This window comes from Rattus rattus, chromosome 1, assembly GCF_011064425.1.
Source record: "Rattus rattus isolate New Zealand chromosome 1, Rrattus_CSIRO_v1, whole genome shotgun sequence".
NCBI lineage: Eukaryota > Metazoa > Chordata > Mammalia > Rodentia > Muridae > Rattus > Rattus rattus.
In genome coordinates, this window is record NC_046154.1 from 198,947,054 (window position 1) to 198,963,201 (window position 16,148).

At 38.3% G+C, this 16,148-nt stretch overlaps 1 protein-coding gene across 1 annotated transcript in view; it reads right to left on the reverse strand.

Moving 5' to 3' along the window:
• The window catches only part of Lemd3 (LEM domain containing 3), a 49,544-nt gene that overhangs the window by 22,728 nt on the left and 10,668 nt on the right, over nt 1-16,148 (reverse strand). The window contains exons 2-3 of the mRNA XM_032913039.1: nt 3,419-3,456; nt 390-456 (exon numbers count right to left, since the gene is read on the reverse strand). Coding sequence (XP_032768930.1) covers nt 390-456; nt 3,419-3,456 — 105 coding nt within the window. The remainder of the gene's footprint in view (nt 1-389; nt 457-3,418; nt 3,457-16,148) is intronic.

Sequence of the window (16,148 nt, forward strand, 5' to 3'; positions counted from 1 at the left end):
GATTGCAGACATGTTGATACCTGAGCACTCTTAACAAAATTAAGAGCAGAGTATGAAAAGAATTTAACTAAAAATAGACGACTTTAAGTAAAGAAATGACAACTGCATAATCACGGAAAGAAGATCTAGACCTATGAATCTAATCCAATATTTTAATTAATCTCCCTTATTCAATTAACTGCTATTTTAAGCCTTCAGAATTTGTTACTATTCACACAATATATATATAAATAATATCTAACATATATGGCAAGCAGAAAAATGGCCTTATTACATTCATATGTCTAAAGAAGAATACTGTGTAAATAAACATCAGCCTACTCCTACTGACACAGCATGCAGCACGACGTTGAGAAGTGTTTTAGGAGACAGTGACGCTAACACAATACCTGCAATCTGAGCCAATCGATCATGAAGTTTGTATAATGTGCTCATCATAAGATTTTTTTCACTTGCCTAAAATAAAAAAAAAATATGAAATACAATTTAAGTCTATAGTTTTTACAAAGGAAGAAATCAAGCTAAAATGGTTAAAGTCATATAACATGAAAGATAAACCATATGGAAACAACAGCTACTATATTTTCAGAATGCTAAAATAAATTATCACTGTTAAGTATTTCATTTTCCTGAGAACTAAACTGACACGTGGGCTGGAGAGGTGGCTCAGTGATTAAGAGTTTTTCTCCCAGAGGGCCAGAGTTCAAGTCCAGCATACCCCTGTCAGGCAGCTTACAATCTTCCCAGCTCAAGTTTCACAGGATTTGAGGCCACTGGCCTCTGTGGGCACCAGCACGTATGTGCACACACCCACATACAGACATACAGACACACAGACACACAGACACACACAACACACACACACACAACACACACACACACACACACACAAATGGTTCTCACACATGATGAAACCTCCTCTACCCATCACAGCAGTCCCTCCAATTCCACACTGTATAATGCATATACACTGTGTTCAAACGCAGACTGTTCTTGTCTTTCCTCTATCTATGTTGCATTCCATGTTTGAGTGACTGACTTAATGTATGTACAGAGATGTGGGTTGCACACACATGGGTATACACCAGTAGTCAAACAATAGAATGTGTGTTCAAACTCAGGTTGTCATGTTTGCTGGCAAGCACCTTTGGCCACTGAGCCATCCTCCCGTTCCCCATGGTTTGTTTAAATCTGACTCCACCACATAACTTAAGGAATGTGTGTTGTTACTTTGACATACATCCTGTCCTAGACTTCCAAGATGACCCTTGTATATAATTACTATTAAAGTGAAGCATGCAATGAAGTTAAGGAGTAAAGAACTATTTTCTCAGAGCAAAGTGAGACACAACAAACAAGGTATTTCCTATTCTCAAGAACACCACCACCAAGCACCATGCAGTGACACACTGTAACTGCCAAGTACAGTGCAAACAGAGAGGGAGGTCAACTAAAGCCCATCTGTGCAACAGAGCATTAGAGGAAGAGAGACTTGACCATCACTCCAGCCAGAGGAAACTGCATAAGCAGAGGTACAGAAGCATGAAAGCACCGGTTAGACTTCTTACATAAGCAGTAACCAGCTGAAGGAAAAGTAGCTTGGAATTGATTGCCACAGAAGCCTAAATATGAGGGGAAAGAGTTTGGCTTCATTCTGAAAATTTAAGAGAAAAGTAAGTCAGCGTTGTGCACATCTGGAATATTGCTCTGACCAGAAAGTAGAGATGCTCTGGAGTAAACATGGTGTGGTCTATATAATCTATCAAGTAGTCTAAACAATGACACACAGATTTTAAGAACTGCAAGTAAGATAAACTTTGCAAGTGACGAGAAGGGCTAAGAGATGAGATAAGCCATGATTATGATTATCAAGGGAAGGTCTGCATGAGCACAGGATTTCTAGATGATTATCTTCATGGAGCAAGTGCGGGCATGGCTAGAAAATGTAGAAGGTGACGGTACGTGTATGTCTAAAGACAGGAAGCTGCATCTACCCTTTTGTCCTCACTCATATCCAGGAAACAAAGACAACAAGCTTATACATTATGGGATACAAAGGTCTGTCAGTGCAACTATGATCAGCGATGGAGGAGGAGACCTTAGACAAAGGCTCCAAATCCCTGCCTCAGTCCTTGGAGTCTGTCACAATGACAGACAAAGTATCCATCCCTCCAGGTGGCTGCTGGCTTCCAAGCTTTTGCCACATCACCGTTTTATTGACCTCATCCTTCTGTTATTCTGAATCAAAACAATTCCTATCTTCATGCAAAGTTAAAAACACAAAGTGTAGAGCAGAGTGGTTTAGACCTATAATCCCAGCATAGGGAGACTGAGACAGGAAAATAGCAAACCTAAGGCCAGGGTGGACTTTTTAACAAGACCACCTCATAAATAAGTAGATAGATAGATAGATAGATAGATAGATAGATAGATAGATAGATAGATAGATAGATAGATAGATAGATAGATAGATAGATAGATAGATAGATAGATAGATAGATAGATAGATAGATAGATGGCTCTGTCTCAAAAATAAACAAACAAATAATCAAACATCCAAAACTAAAAGCTGGGGCTGAAACCCAAGAGTCTTAAACTGAATCTGATTCTACAAATTTTAAAACATTTTCTACTTTCAAGGTTCCATGAGTCCACTGCACTGTCTCAGCTATAACACTATGCATTTTTTAAGATTCAGTTGTCAAATTCACTGCAAATAAATGTCTTTACGACAGAAAATACTGAAGAAAATTATTCCAAAGTCCCAGTCCCAACAATCTGAAATAATAATTCCACTGTCTGACTAAACTTTTCATATGCTCTTGAGTAAAACAAATAATTTTGATACAGATCTATACAATGGTCAGGTCTCATAATGAAAAATTAGCAGAGAATTATGTAGTATAATATTCACTTTAAATATCTAAATCTTCAGTGTCTATTCTATGGCAAGCAAAAGTATTTTGATATAAATAAAATTTTGGTTCAAGTTATTACATCATCCTTTGAGAAAGAATATGTAAAAAGCCTGGGTTTTTTCCTTTAAGCCTTTGCTTTCCTAATTGGCCATCACAGCAGCAGAACAAGGATCCAGAAGGAACAAAAGAAGACAAAACAAAAGCCTGCTACAGCCTCGGACAGTACACAGCACACCTGGAAGTAGAAGAGCCAGGTCCAGGCATGGCTCGGCTCCTCCCGTTTGATGGGGCAGTTGTCTTTACATAAAAGTAGCAAACATTCCCTGGTCAGGAGCAGCTCTGCGTCAGACATAATTTGAGGTAGGGATACCCAGAATGACCAAACATAATGCTCTAAACTAAAAGGGCCTTAAAGTTACTTTCCTTAGTTCACAGTCATTTTAGTATCTCCATCATTTAAAACATGACATACATTATAAGCATCATGATCTTTTACTTACTTGTATTTTTCCAAATGTTTCATCAAAGGGGTTTTTTACTATCAAGGAAAAGAAAGAAAAAAGAACTATTAGCATCACTCCAGCACTTCAATCCTAAACAAGTACCTGAGAAGCCAACACATGCGGTTCCACCATGCACATAAGCAAACCAATGTAAACAAACCAGAGGGAAAAACCGGGAAAGAAATAAGACCAACTATGCTAGACATTCTCGCTTTAATTCATGCTTTTCTCCACCACAACTGAAAGCCAGAGCTCTGGTGTTATATGAGGAACCGATGACTCAAGTCTGCACCAGTCCTTAGTAATACCTCCTTCAACCAATGCCCTGCTTGCTCTGCGCCAATTTTCCTGTAAAGGAGGAATAACAATTGCACATACCTTGTCCAGTCAGGGAAGGACTAAGTGAGACAACCCTATAAAATGCCTGGCATAGCAGCTAGACTCACTATGTTCTCAGGATATACTACCCATTTTACTATTACTAAATATATCATGTTTCTACTTAACTTGCTGCTTTAAAACTAAATAGTTCTTTTAGCATTCAAACTTATAGTATCTGTGTAAATAAATATCAGCCTACTACTACAAAACATGAAACAAACAAAAACATGACTCTTTGCTTACATCTAGAAAAATGGCAAAGAAAAAAACAGATCAAAGTGGCTGACAGTTAGATTTCAGTATTTGACAATCAAATATTATAATAAGGGGAATTTATAGTATTTTCCATGCAATCTTTCTCTACCTAAAATCTCCCCCAAAATGTGAAGCCAGATTATGGCTAAATACATAACATGTCATGTCACAATTATTCAGTCCCTTTCCCATACCACCTATGTTATTATATATATAAAAACTTTCAAAGTTCACAGACACTTGAAAACTCATAATCATTTTATACAGACCTCTTACTATACAATCCAGGCACAAGGAAATCCAACCTATCTCATAAAGTAGTTCACACTGACCAGATTTCCTTTCTGAGATGCTTTTCTATTTTTATTTGAGAAAACAGGAAGTTCCATAAGAACCAGGAACTGCTTGATTCTAAGAAAGTTCATGTACAAGACCATTTTGACAAGGTACAATTAAAAAGCAATGGAAAAAAAAGTAATCCTATTATCAGATTTTTCAAATGGTCATTTAGATAACCTTTCTTTGTACAACAAAAAAGATTATCAATGCTGGGAAAGAAATATTTTTGAAAAGTATAAAATCAGAAGTTCTCAAAATAGAAGTAGAAGATTGAGTTAAAAAAATATCAAAGCACATGGATTACAAAACTACTTTTTAATAGCATTAATTTTTAATGTGAAACATGAACCCTCTGAAATAAAGCTATACAACGTCAATGTGTCTGTGACAGCAGAAATGGATGTAAATCAGCCTGCAGACTACTCCTCAAAGAGCTGCCCACAACAACCAGCCTAAGGCACATCTGCATTGTCGGAGACAAGTATAGTCGGTGCTGGAAAAAGGTTACCACCATCTAAGCTAAAGCCACATGTATGTATAACTTGCTCTGTGTCACAAAATAGTGTTAAAATCCTAAACAAAGCTGGGGGAGGTTGTCAGAAGGACTAGGAAGGCAGGAGTAAAACAAAAAAGACAGCCATGTTGAAAACTACCAATGTCTTTCATATCCTAGATTTGTGCTTCAAGACTAAGAAAACTGAGAACTGACACATCAAAAGCCTGGGGAGTTTTTTCTGCCCTTTGGTTAATTTTTCTTCTCAAATGCCAACAAGTTACACATGATAAATTAAGAATGGCAAGAATGAAATAGAACCTTATGGTTAAGTTTTAGAAGGCAGCTCTGTGTGAGCAAAGTAATTCTTAAACAGCAAGTCAGCCCTCCAATTTATGAAGAAACATGTTCATATATCTTTCCTCCCTCAAATCATTTTGGTATTTTTAAAACATCAATATACTCAATTGAAACTGTATGGTCTTTATGGAGAAAAAGAATTGTCATATATTTAAAAACCCATAAATATTCTTATCAATAGTGACCTATGTAACAATTTGAAGAAATGTGGCAAGTATTTCAAGAGCGTCTGACAGCAGAACTGTATTATTTTCTTAGCTGGTCTCTTCTCTCAGAAGAACTGAGTGAACCACATACAGTACTCCCTCTTACCCTGATAGTGACAATGTCAAGCACTCTAAGCCAGTGTTCCCATACCCTAAAGGCAGTCAGCTGCGGAGCCACCCACACACAATTGGTGTCTTCTACATGGCCTCACATCATGGCCTTTGCTCAGACTCTCCCAGTGTCACAATTTCCTCTTCTATAGCCATAGAATTCACTCTCCAGGCTATTTCCAACTTCAGATATACCAAACTCTTCTTGTGGAGATCCTTAACACTGATTTATCTTCCCTTTAAACTACACTATCATGACTAAAAATCAAATTCCCATGTTTAATTTAAAATCTTCCAGTGGTCTCTTTACTGGCACTTGTGACTCACATGGAGTCCTTTCGAAAGATCATCAGTTTCTTTGGTTAAGAATAACATATACGGGGTTGGGGATTTAGCTCAGTGGTAGGGTGCTTGCCTAGCAAGAGCAAGGCCCAGGGTTCAGTCCCCAGCTCCAAAGAAAAAGAAAAGAAAAAAAAGAAAAAAAAAAAGAACATTAAAAAAAAAAACAAAAAAACACAGTATCTCATTTTGAGAATCCTAAGCATTTAGTGAATAAGTATCTACTTACAAGACCAGAAAAATGGGCAATTGTATGCTGAATGCTTTTCTCCAGCTTTCTCTGGATCAATACAATTAGCTTCACAGTATGCACTCATATTTTTCTATTCTATGCATTTGGAATTAAAGTAAATTACAGTACATAGAAAGATATTTTTCCTGGGAAAATCCTAGACATTTGCTTCTCCTGGTAATTTTCACTATGTTCTCAGATTTCTTCCTGCTTTGAGTCAAGACTGCAGCTACAACCATGAAGGATGTAGAAGTGCTGTAACTCACAATGACTTTCTTCCTCTCAGATGCCTCTGTGGTCTCAATACCTTCACAGCCAGATAGTCTGATTTAAAACTATGAGGTATTTATGTCTTTTCCTAATAAGAGCACAAAAATCTCTTCCTCTCTCAACACCTGGAGAAGTTTGGTGCTAAAGACATGAAGAACAACAGACAAGCTGAAGGCCCATGTCTCACAAACACCAGAAAGGTCCAATGACCCTGAGCACTGTGCAGTCCTCTCGTGACAGCACTTACTGCAGCACTCCTGTCTGGGGCACTAGCTTGCTGACACATTTTAAAGTGCCTCACTTAATACAACACCACAGTTTTAGAGAATATGTTATCACATTTCGTTCAGAGACATTGACCCATAAAAGGTTAGGTTACCTCCTTGAGATAAACATGCTTGTTAATGGAATTGATGACAAAATTAAAATCTATTTATGTCTGACTCCAAAGGCTATATACTTCTCATTATAAAACACTATGAAAACTAAAGTATTTTTCTTCTTTTAAAAAACAAAGAGCCTGGGGTTGGTGATTTGGCTCAGTGGTAGAGCGCTTGCCTAGCGAGCGCAAGGCCTCGGTTTGGTCCCAGCTCAAAAAAGAAAAAAAAGAAAAAAAAAAAAAAAAAAACAACAAAGAGTCTTTTCCTTTGCACTCTTAGATGTTGAGTTATTAAGCTTTAACCCTTTATGATATGACACGTTAAAACCAACAGGTACATGGCTAGAAGACTGCAGCTGGATATATAGCTCTTAGGCAAGGAGAACATCTCAAAACAAGTTCTCAACTACACACAAGGAGATGGAGATGTATCAGTGTATCCCAGGACCACCATGTGAAGAATCAGTCACAGCCTTTCTCTGAACAAAAGCACCACATTCACAAGACTGCTTGGAGCCTACCATGTGACATCAGTTTCTAAAAGCTGTGGTTTCTTAATTTAGTATTGTGATAGATCATTTAGCTTTATCTTACAAAGCAAGACATTAGTAAACAAGTATCTGCTCTATGTTACTTAAGAATAAAGATAAGCCCTCCTCTCAGTTCATTCTACAGAGCAATGACTCTACAGACTGGGCACTCAAGGGCAGCCTTTTACAGTTCTAAAACTATAAACTAGCGCAGTCATGGTGGTGCACACCTTTAATCCTAGCACTCAGGAGGCAGATAGAGGGGCTCTGAGTCTAAAGCTAGCCATGGCTTCACAGAGAAACCCTGTCTTGAAAAACCAAATGGGGGGAAAAAGAGAAGAAAAAAAAAGGAAAAAAACCACACACACACACATGACAACAAAGCCCACACCATTCTATGGCACTAAACTAGGTCCTAAGAAAAATTCAAGACATCTAAGCAGTAATATTCAGCTACATAAATTACCAATTATCTCTCTTACTTGTGCCTTTTTATATATATAGGTATTCAGATGTATGATCATTCCATAACAGAGGCTCTTGATGATATACTTAGAAAAATCCTTTACAGTCTGTTCCTGTGAGAGTCTTGCATTCAGGGGAACATTTATACCACCTTTACCCTAGACATGAATGCAGCCATAATGCATTACCAACCTGGAACATAAAGATACAAATCTAAAATAGTTGATTCATGAAAGAAAGGGAAGGGGGAACACTCTCTAGCTCACATATTCTATTCTATAGGACTTCCAGTTTTTCATTTGTCTGTTTTAAGAGGCAATAACCCCATGTGACTTCCAAATAAAATTTTCTTGAAAAATAAGTTTATAATGACTTTATAAAAATAAAAGAGGGTTTTAAGTATGGGTATCAAATACTAAAACATAGAAAACAGAAAAAGTGTATTTAAGGATTTAAAAGGTCAAAACTCAGAATCAAATAGGCCAATCACTTCTTTAATGCGGCTAGCTCCTGTTCTTTATATATGACAGACTCCTGAGCATGGCAGCACACAGCCGGCACTCGGGAAGTCAGTCAGGCTAACAAGTTCACAGTATGCTCCAGCCACACAGGGAGACTGCCTGGAGGAATTTTTCTCTTTTTAAAAGAAATAGCACATAAAATTAGTATCAGAATATAGTTAAAATTGTTCATCTTTACCATGTTTTTAAAAAAGTATTATTTAGTATATGAGTACACTGTCACTGTCTTCAACATACCAGAAGAGGTTATCAAATCCCATTATAGATGGTTGTGAGCCACCATCTGACTGCTGGGATTTGAACTCAGGACCTCTGGAAGAACAGCCAGCGCTCTTTACCGCTGAGCCATTACTCCAGCCCCATCTTTACCAACTTTTAACTTTACATTATGGTTGTACTCAGGTCTGGGATCTATTACAAAAACTAAATGACAAACAAAACAAAACAAAACAAAAAAACCCCACAGACTATAGAAACGAACTATATATACTATAAAAACAATAGAACTAATATAGACTATATATAAACAGTAGAACTATATAAACAGTAGGACTATAGACTATATAAACAGTAGGACCATAAAAACTATATAAACAGTAGGACCATATAGACTATATATAAGCAGTAGGACTATATAGACTATAAGCAGTAGGACTATATAGACTATAAGCAGTAGGACTAAGTAATGAGTATCAACAACATAATTCTTTCAACTTTGAAATTTTTCATATATTAGAGAAGAATATAAACACAAAAAATATTTTACTTTAAAATATATTTTACAAACCAAGAAATGTAGATGGGTGATATTAAATACTATCAAAAATCTGCTTTTAGTCTGACCTATGGGAAATTATGGTTATTACTTTGTTAAACAATCAAAAAATTGGCTCTTCTTATGGTCATAGCAGAAATGATGTCACAGGGCAACCTGTTATCCATCAAACTGGAGAGACAGTAGTCACTTGTGAGTGAGGTCTAATGGCCCAGATCTAAGTTCCAACAGCTCAGTAAGCTGAGGCAGGAAGATTAAGTTCACTGTCTGCCTGAGTGAGCACAAGTGAGTTCAAAGTCATCTTGGATAGCTTACTGAGACCTTAAGCTAAACAGCCAGACCTAATTAATTAATTAATTAATTAATTCATACTTTCTTGGGAAAAAAGAAATTGAGAGAATTTCTTTCCAGTAGACATGACTTTCATGAAATATTACAAGTCAACCAGAGAGAAGAGAAATGATTCAGGTAAGAAACTTGGAACTAGATGAAGAAATGAAGCACATCCAAAGAGGAATGTGAAAATAAAATTAAAGTCACTTTTCTTACTATTAACTAAATCTATTAAGAAACTTAATAACTACCAAAAACAGAAAACATCAGGCCCAGATGAGTTTACTAGTGAATTTCACTAAAAATTTGAAGAATTTAACTGTTGACATCATCCACCAGAAGATCAAAGGAATACTTAACATCCTATCAGACCAGCATTACTCTTGATATCAAAGCCAAACAAAATACTATAAGAAAATCATGCATCAAGTGCTGTCATGAACTCAGGTCTAAAATCTTCTACAGAACAACAAATCAAATTTAACAATGTAAAAAGGAAAACATAGCTAAATGTTATTTAGCCCATGAATACTTGACTAACTTCATCATCATTCAAAAGTCAACTAGCTTAATCCACCAAAAAGGCCTAAGAAAAACCATCTAATGAAATTTAGTACCCATTACTAATTCTAAAAATGCTCAGTAAACAAGGACAGGTGGAAACTACCTCAATTCTGTAACAATAACTTCAAAAGACCCCACAATAGTTGACAACAAAGCTCTACTCATTCTCAACAGCTAGAAAATGGAACCAGCCTACAAGTCCAGCTACTGATGAATGGATAAAGCAATAGTGGTGCAACACATAATGGAATTTTATTCAGCTATAAAAATGAAATAAAACTTGAAGGCAAATGGATGCAAATGGAAAATACTGTACGGAGTGAGGTAATCTAGCCAGGCCCAGAAAGTCAAATACCACAGCGTGGTTTCTCCCAACTGTAGATCATAGCTTCCAATTTTTAGGTTTAACTTGAAATGTCTATAGAGACCAGGGAGTGACCAAAGGCTATAGTGGATGTAGGCAAAGGGCCTTGGGGGCAGAGGGTGGAGCACAGGTGACATGAAAATGAAAAAGTAATTCAGTGTTGCAAGTTTTTAACAGGACAGGGTGAAAAGTGGAGAGAAAATGGGATACCGGGAAGGAGTTAACAAAAATTAAGGCCATACAAAGTGACCTGGAAGCTCATTACTTTATAAATTAATTAAAAAACACAATTTTAAAAAGACAAAAGAGATAGCATACATGGGTGGATAATGCCAATCCCGAAGCCATGGGTTAGTAAATGAAAATCTTAATGCCAGGTGTAGGAGACCTCCTGGTGGTGTTGGCAAGACCCTCAAAATTACACAGATTATGGCCACTTCCCTCAGTTGGCCACAAGAGTGGGATGAATGACAGGACTCTTCTGCTAAAGACAGGACACACCCTGGATGTGGTGACAGGTAAGCCAGGCTGGGACTGAAGAGAAAGCTTCCTCCCTGCAGCAGGACAGTCTTCACAGTGCCTCAAGTTGCTACGCAGACAGATGAAGGGAAAATTAATCAAGGATCATTCTTAGCTTTGCAGAGCGCATGCGCATGCGCACGCACAGACGTTACCAACTTACCAGGAACGGGTGTTTTCTGGTACAATAGTAGCATGGTTGTTATGAAAACCACCAAATTTGCTCTGAGGTCCACTTGCAGGAGGAAGTCCTGTCTATTACTATGAATTTAGACAAAGGTCCATGACCAGGGAGGTAAAAGGTCCTAGGAATGGACCCACTACTCTTATTAAATGGACATGACATGTCCTCAAACTTGGCAACGTCTCTGTACAGTGAAGGGCAGCTAATTCTAAGAATCATAGCTGACCAAGGTGCTCAGAACAAGTAAATGTTGAGCCTTACATGGCATATACCAACCACATCACTCCCCCTAAGGGTCTGAGAGCCCCCAAGAAGGGGTGGAAAGAACTGAAGAGCTGAATGACTTTGGAGAAAAGTCATGAAAAATTGTCTTAAGAGACAAATATGGCCAGAGCTCTCAAGAACTCACAGTAATTGCAGCTGCCCACAAAGGGCCTGAACAAGACTGGGCAATAAACATCCAGCTATCAATGGGGAGGGGGTCCCACCCGGACCAGGAGAGCTGAGGCAGTTGAGGGCAACTAGAAAGGAGAAAGTCACTGCCTCTGGTGAGTTAGTTACCCATGCTCCAGGGGACAGCTTTACAACTATGTCTATAGCGGTCCAGAATTCCCAAGCATAAATAACACATTTTTAAACATATCATCTGCCCCAGTGCTCAAGGAGCATCATGGAAAAAGGAACAGAAAGATTGTTAAGAGCCCGAAGTCAGGGAGGACTGCCACCGACAGTGTGATCTAGACAAGGCAGGGCTGTTAAGACCCAGGAACTCACAACAGCTGTGGCTGTCTCTACCAACATGCACACGATCAAAGTAGTCAACATGGCAGCACGGACCAGGTGAATGGTGTGCTCACAAAATCCCACCCCAGCTGAAGAACTATTGGCAGTGGAAGGCTGCTGGGGAAGGAGTCAGTTTTCTTCCAGGGTATGGCCCTCATAGGTGGCTCACGCCCCAGTGGATGGTCCTATACCCATGAGTATGTGAGCAGCACTAACTGGACTCAGCATAAGTGGGGAAAGAACACTGGGAGAGATAGACATGAAATTGGAATAGGAGACCTGACTGAAATGAATGTGATCAAGATGCATCCTCTGCATGTATAAAATTCTCAAAGAATAAAAACATATTAAGTCAACTGCCCTCTTACACACCAGGCAAGGAACAAGTGCGATTTAACACATACAAAAGTAATAAGAAATAGATGAAATAAAAGTCAAAGACAGCATTGGCCAGGCTGGACTTGGCCTCTCTGCATAGACTGTGGAGCTCCCGGAGTCTTCTGGATCTGAACACCACCAACTCTTGAGTTGTTCTTTGCTCAAATAAACTTAAATGTATGTTGTGAAGTTGTTTTTAACACTATGCTATTCCTTCAGATTCCTTCTATTCTCACAGAGCTTTTATAGCATACTTCAAATTCCAAATGTGATTTTAATGTTTAAGTGTAACTGTTCTAATGCTTCCTCAGTTATTAAAAAAAAAATCTAATTTTATAATGAAAGGGAAAAGTGGCCTTTCTGAGAGGAGGAGTCTCCATACCTAAGGAGCGTCCTATCGCACTTCTGCATTTTTGACCAGGATCAATTTCTGCTTTATACTCAGATTTCCAACGCTTAATTTCATGAAATTGATAAAACACCAGAATTGAACTTGCCAGCTGCATAACAAATCAATATGGCTGATACTTTATTTCTTGTAAGCAAGCAACCTTAAAACCTGAACTAAAACTACTTTAGTTTATGTACCTTTATACCATACGCTGTGGTTTGGATACCTATCCCCAAAAGCTCATTTTGTTAGAGGATAAAAAAACCCTGGGATAATTATCTGTACTCAAATCTTGGTTCTGTCACATACACACCATTCTTAATCTTCCAAAGATTCAGTTTTCTAATGTGAAGAACAGGATAGATGAAAGTCTAGAGCTGCTAGGAGATTGTTGCATTTCACATTTGCTAACTAAATTTGTCCTCAACAACCTCATCTACACAGTACACTCAAGATTACGCTCAGTCCCACCTTCTCCTCTCTCTGCCACTCCTGCCACTTCTCCCCACTGGCTCGTTCCCAGCCTCTCCATTCTGTTTTGTGACCCACTAAGTCTAAGCAGGTGGTGTCTGTGAGCATGGGATGAGCTCACCTGTGGGCACACATCTGAAGATGAGGACCCCCAGTCTCCAGAAGTAGTCAGTAGCCTGCCCGTTCAGGAGGAAAGAGTAAGCCCTGAGCTCTTCCACCATCTGTGACTATTCAAAGGCCTGCTCTTGGATAGGTCCAAGGAAGACAACGGGCTGCTGGGGGCTCAAAACTACGACGACAGATTCCCCTCCCCACCATGCTCAGAAGAGGGCACTTTGCAGCCCTTCTTTCTCTCCTTACATTCTTTCTATCCCATTTTCCCTGATATTCCCCAAGCCTTACAGGGGATAGTAAAAATGATCTGTTTAAGGCTCAACATGCAACTGTTTTGAACAGCCAAGAATCATTGCATTCACCAAGACTCACTGCAAAGAGAAGCTTCTCTGACCAAGGCTTAAAGGTAGCTTGTGTCTATGACATTCCATCCAGGGGTCCTCAGCTATTAAGTTTGAAGAACTGAATAATGCAAGCAAAACATCTCAGTACTCAAGACACAGAGGCACACATATAGACTCAGGGTCCCTTGAACTGAGCTATCATTAAAATATTCCTAACTACAAATCCAGTCACAGGAAAACCTGTAAAACCCTCAGTTTGTTTTGTTTTTTTGACTTCCCTGTGTGGACTTGGCTGTCCTGGAACTCAATCTAAAAACCAGGCTGGCCTTGAATTCAAGAGGTCTGCCTGCCTCTGCCTCCTGAGTGCTGGGATTAAAGATGTGCACCACCACTGCCCAGCTAAACTCTGTTGCTTAAAATCAGTCCTTTCCCCTGAAGGAACGTGGCTGAACAACATACTCCCAAATTCTACCACTACGTAATAGAGCAGAAAATTACTTCAAAATCAAAGATGGTTTATGTCGCAAAAAGGATCTTAACTTTAAAAGTTCTAATTCACCAGGTGTATCCTCAAGAACCAGACTTAGCATTCATAAATTGGGGAGAGGGGGCACAGAAGCCTCATGAAGTTAACTCTACACTGGTAGAGTTAACTGTGTAAGAACATACATAAAACAAACTATTTACTTCTATCCTTACAGTATCTGCTCTAGCTAGAAGACTTACTAGAATTCTACTTTAAGTAATATGTTCCATTTTTGTCAAACTACATACCCTAGTATATTCTATTTTTAAAACATCTGAATTCAAGTAGCATGCGCACATACTTTTATTTATTTTCCTCTAGGATTCATGACTAAGCAGTAAGTGATAAAACCTGGTGTCTTATTTAAATCTCTATAGAAACTAACAAAAGATTAAACATCTTTAAGAAAGAATCTGGGGATCTGTAGAGATGGCTCAGCAGTTTAGAGCACTTGTTGTCTTTGCAGAGGACCTAGGTTCAATTCTCAGCACCTACACGGTGGCTCATGAACAGTCAACAGGGGATCTGATGACTCTGACCTCCCTGGGCACCAGGCATGCATGTGGTACACATATACTCTTGCAGGCAAACACTCATGCACATTAAACATACAAACAAGAAGGAAAAGGAGGAAGAAGGAAAGAGAAGAAAAGCAAAGCAAGCAAGCTGTGGTCCTATAGCCTACAAGAATACGGTCCCACCCCCATTTTGTCTGGCCCGCTGGAGACTGACCCAGACCTCACAAACACAAGCAAGTGCCCTGATGCTAAAGTGCCTTGATGTAGTTCCAGCCCACAGTAAAGGGGCACTGCAAGTTTAAAGATGCTATTACACATCATCCAATGATTCTGACCAATTCAAAATTTCAACAAAGAAGTTTGCTGTGGTGAGTAAAGTCTTTACAAATGCAAATCTAATTCAAGGAATTATTCAACTTAAATTGGAGATACTGCTAAGTATAAACCTCCTATATAATACACTATGAACTGATATAAAATGTATATAACTCAAGTATGATGACTAAGAGTTTCCCCGAAACCTTCTCAAATACTGACAAGTTAAAGCCCTCCCCCCCCCCCCGTACAAGCTTTGCTCATCACTCGTTTTCTCTTCCCAACAGGAACTGACTTCCCCCTCTCACTACAGTCAACTGTCAGATGAACACCTCTCATTCCTGTGTCTTTAAAGAGTAATAGAAAGCAGTTTAAATTGGAAATGGGAAAGCAAGCATATAGGACTGAGAACAGCTGCCAGTACCACTGTCATTTCAAGCTAAGAGGCACATGGTGCTTTAAAGTAAGGAGCGATAGAGTCAAGTCCCTAAAGAGAGCACAGGACAGAGGTGAACCTCATTCACTTGCTTACCCTATCTCTGAGTAGCTAAGCTTAAAACACTATAATGTAGTAAACAGAAGGGATTTAAATCAGAATAGTTGTAAATCCACTCTTGTACAGAATATGTTTATCTCATTATGTGTATCTGTAAATTGATAACAAAACCTTTATCATATTACTAGAAATATTAACTGTAAAATTACATAGAAAATAATGCATGGCACATTGTATTCATCCCAGAATAAGCCATTAGATTTAATTAAACCAATAATGCAGAACAGTCTAGATCTAAGCTGTCCCAGTAAGGACTAGCCACATGTGTCTACTGAGTCTTGGAAAGATCACTAGTCTGTTGATTTATACTTTGTGTAAGACTGACTCCCTGAGTATGAATACTTAGTACAACACACATACATATACACACACACACACACACACACACACACGCACGCACAAAATACATAAAATATTTCATCAGCAATTTCTACTAGTTATTCAAAATGATATTCTAGCTATTCTAGATTATGATAATTATTAGTATTCACTCTATTCCTGTTCTTATATGCTTTAATGTGACTACTAGAAAATTTTAGCTAAATATATTGTATGTACTATATTTCTGAATGATTCTAATAAAAAAATCACAGCATTGATATTTCAAATTCAAAATGGAATAACAATACAACTGTCATTGTTTTATAAAAATTATCCAAGAGACTGGAAGTCTTACTGCACTTTAAATTCCTTCAATATGGCAGTCTGATT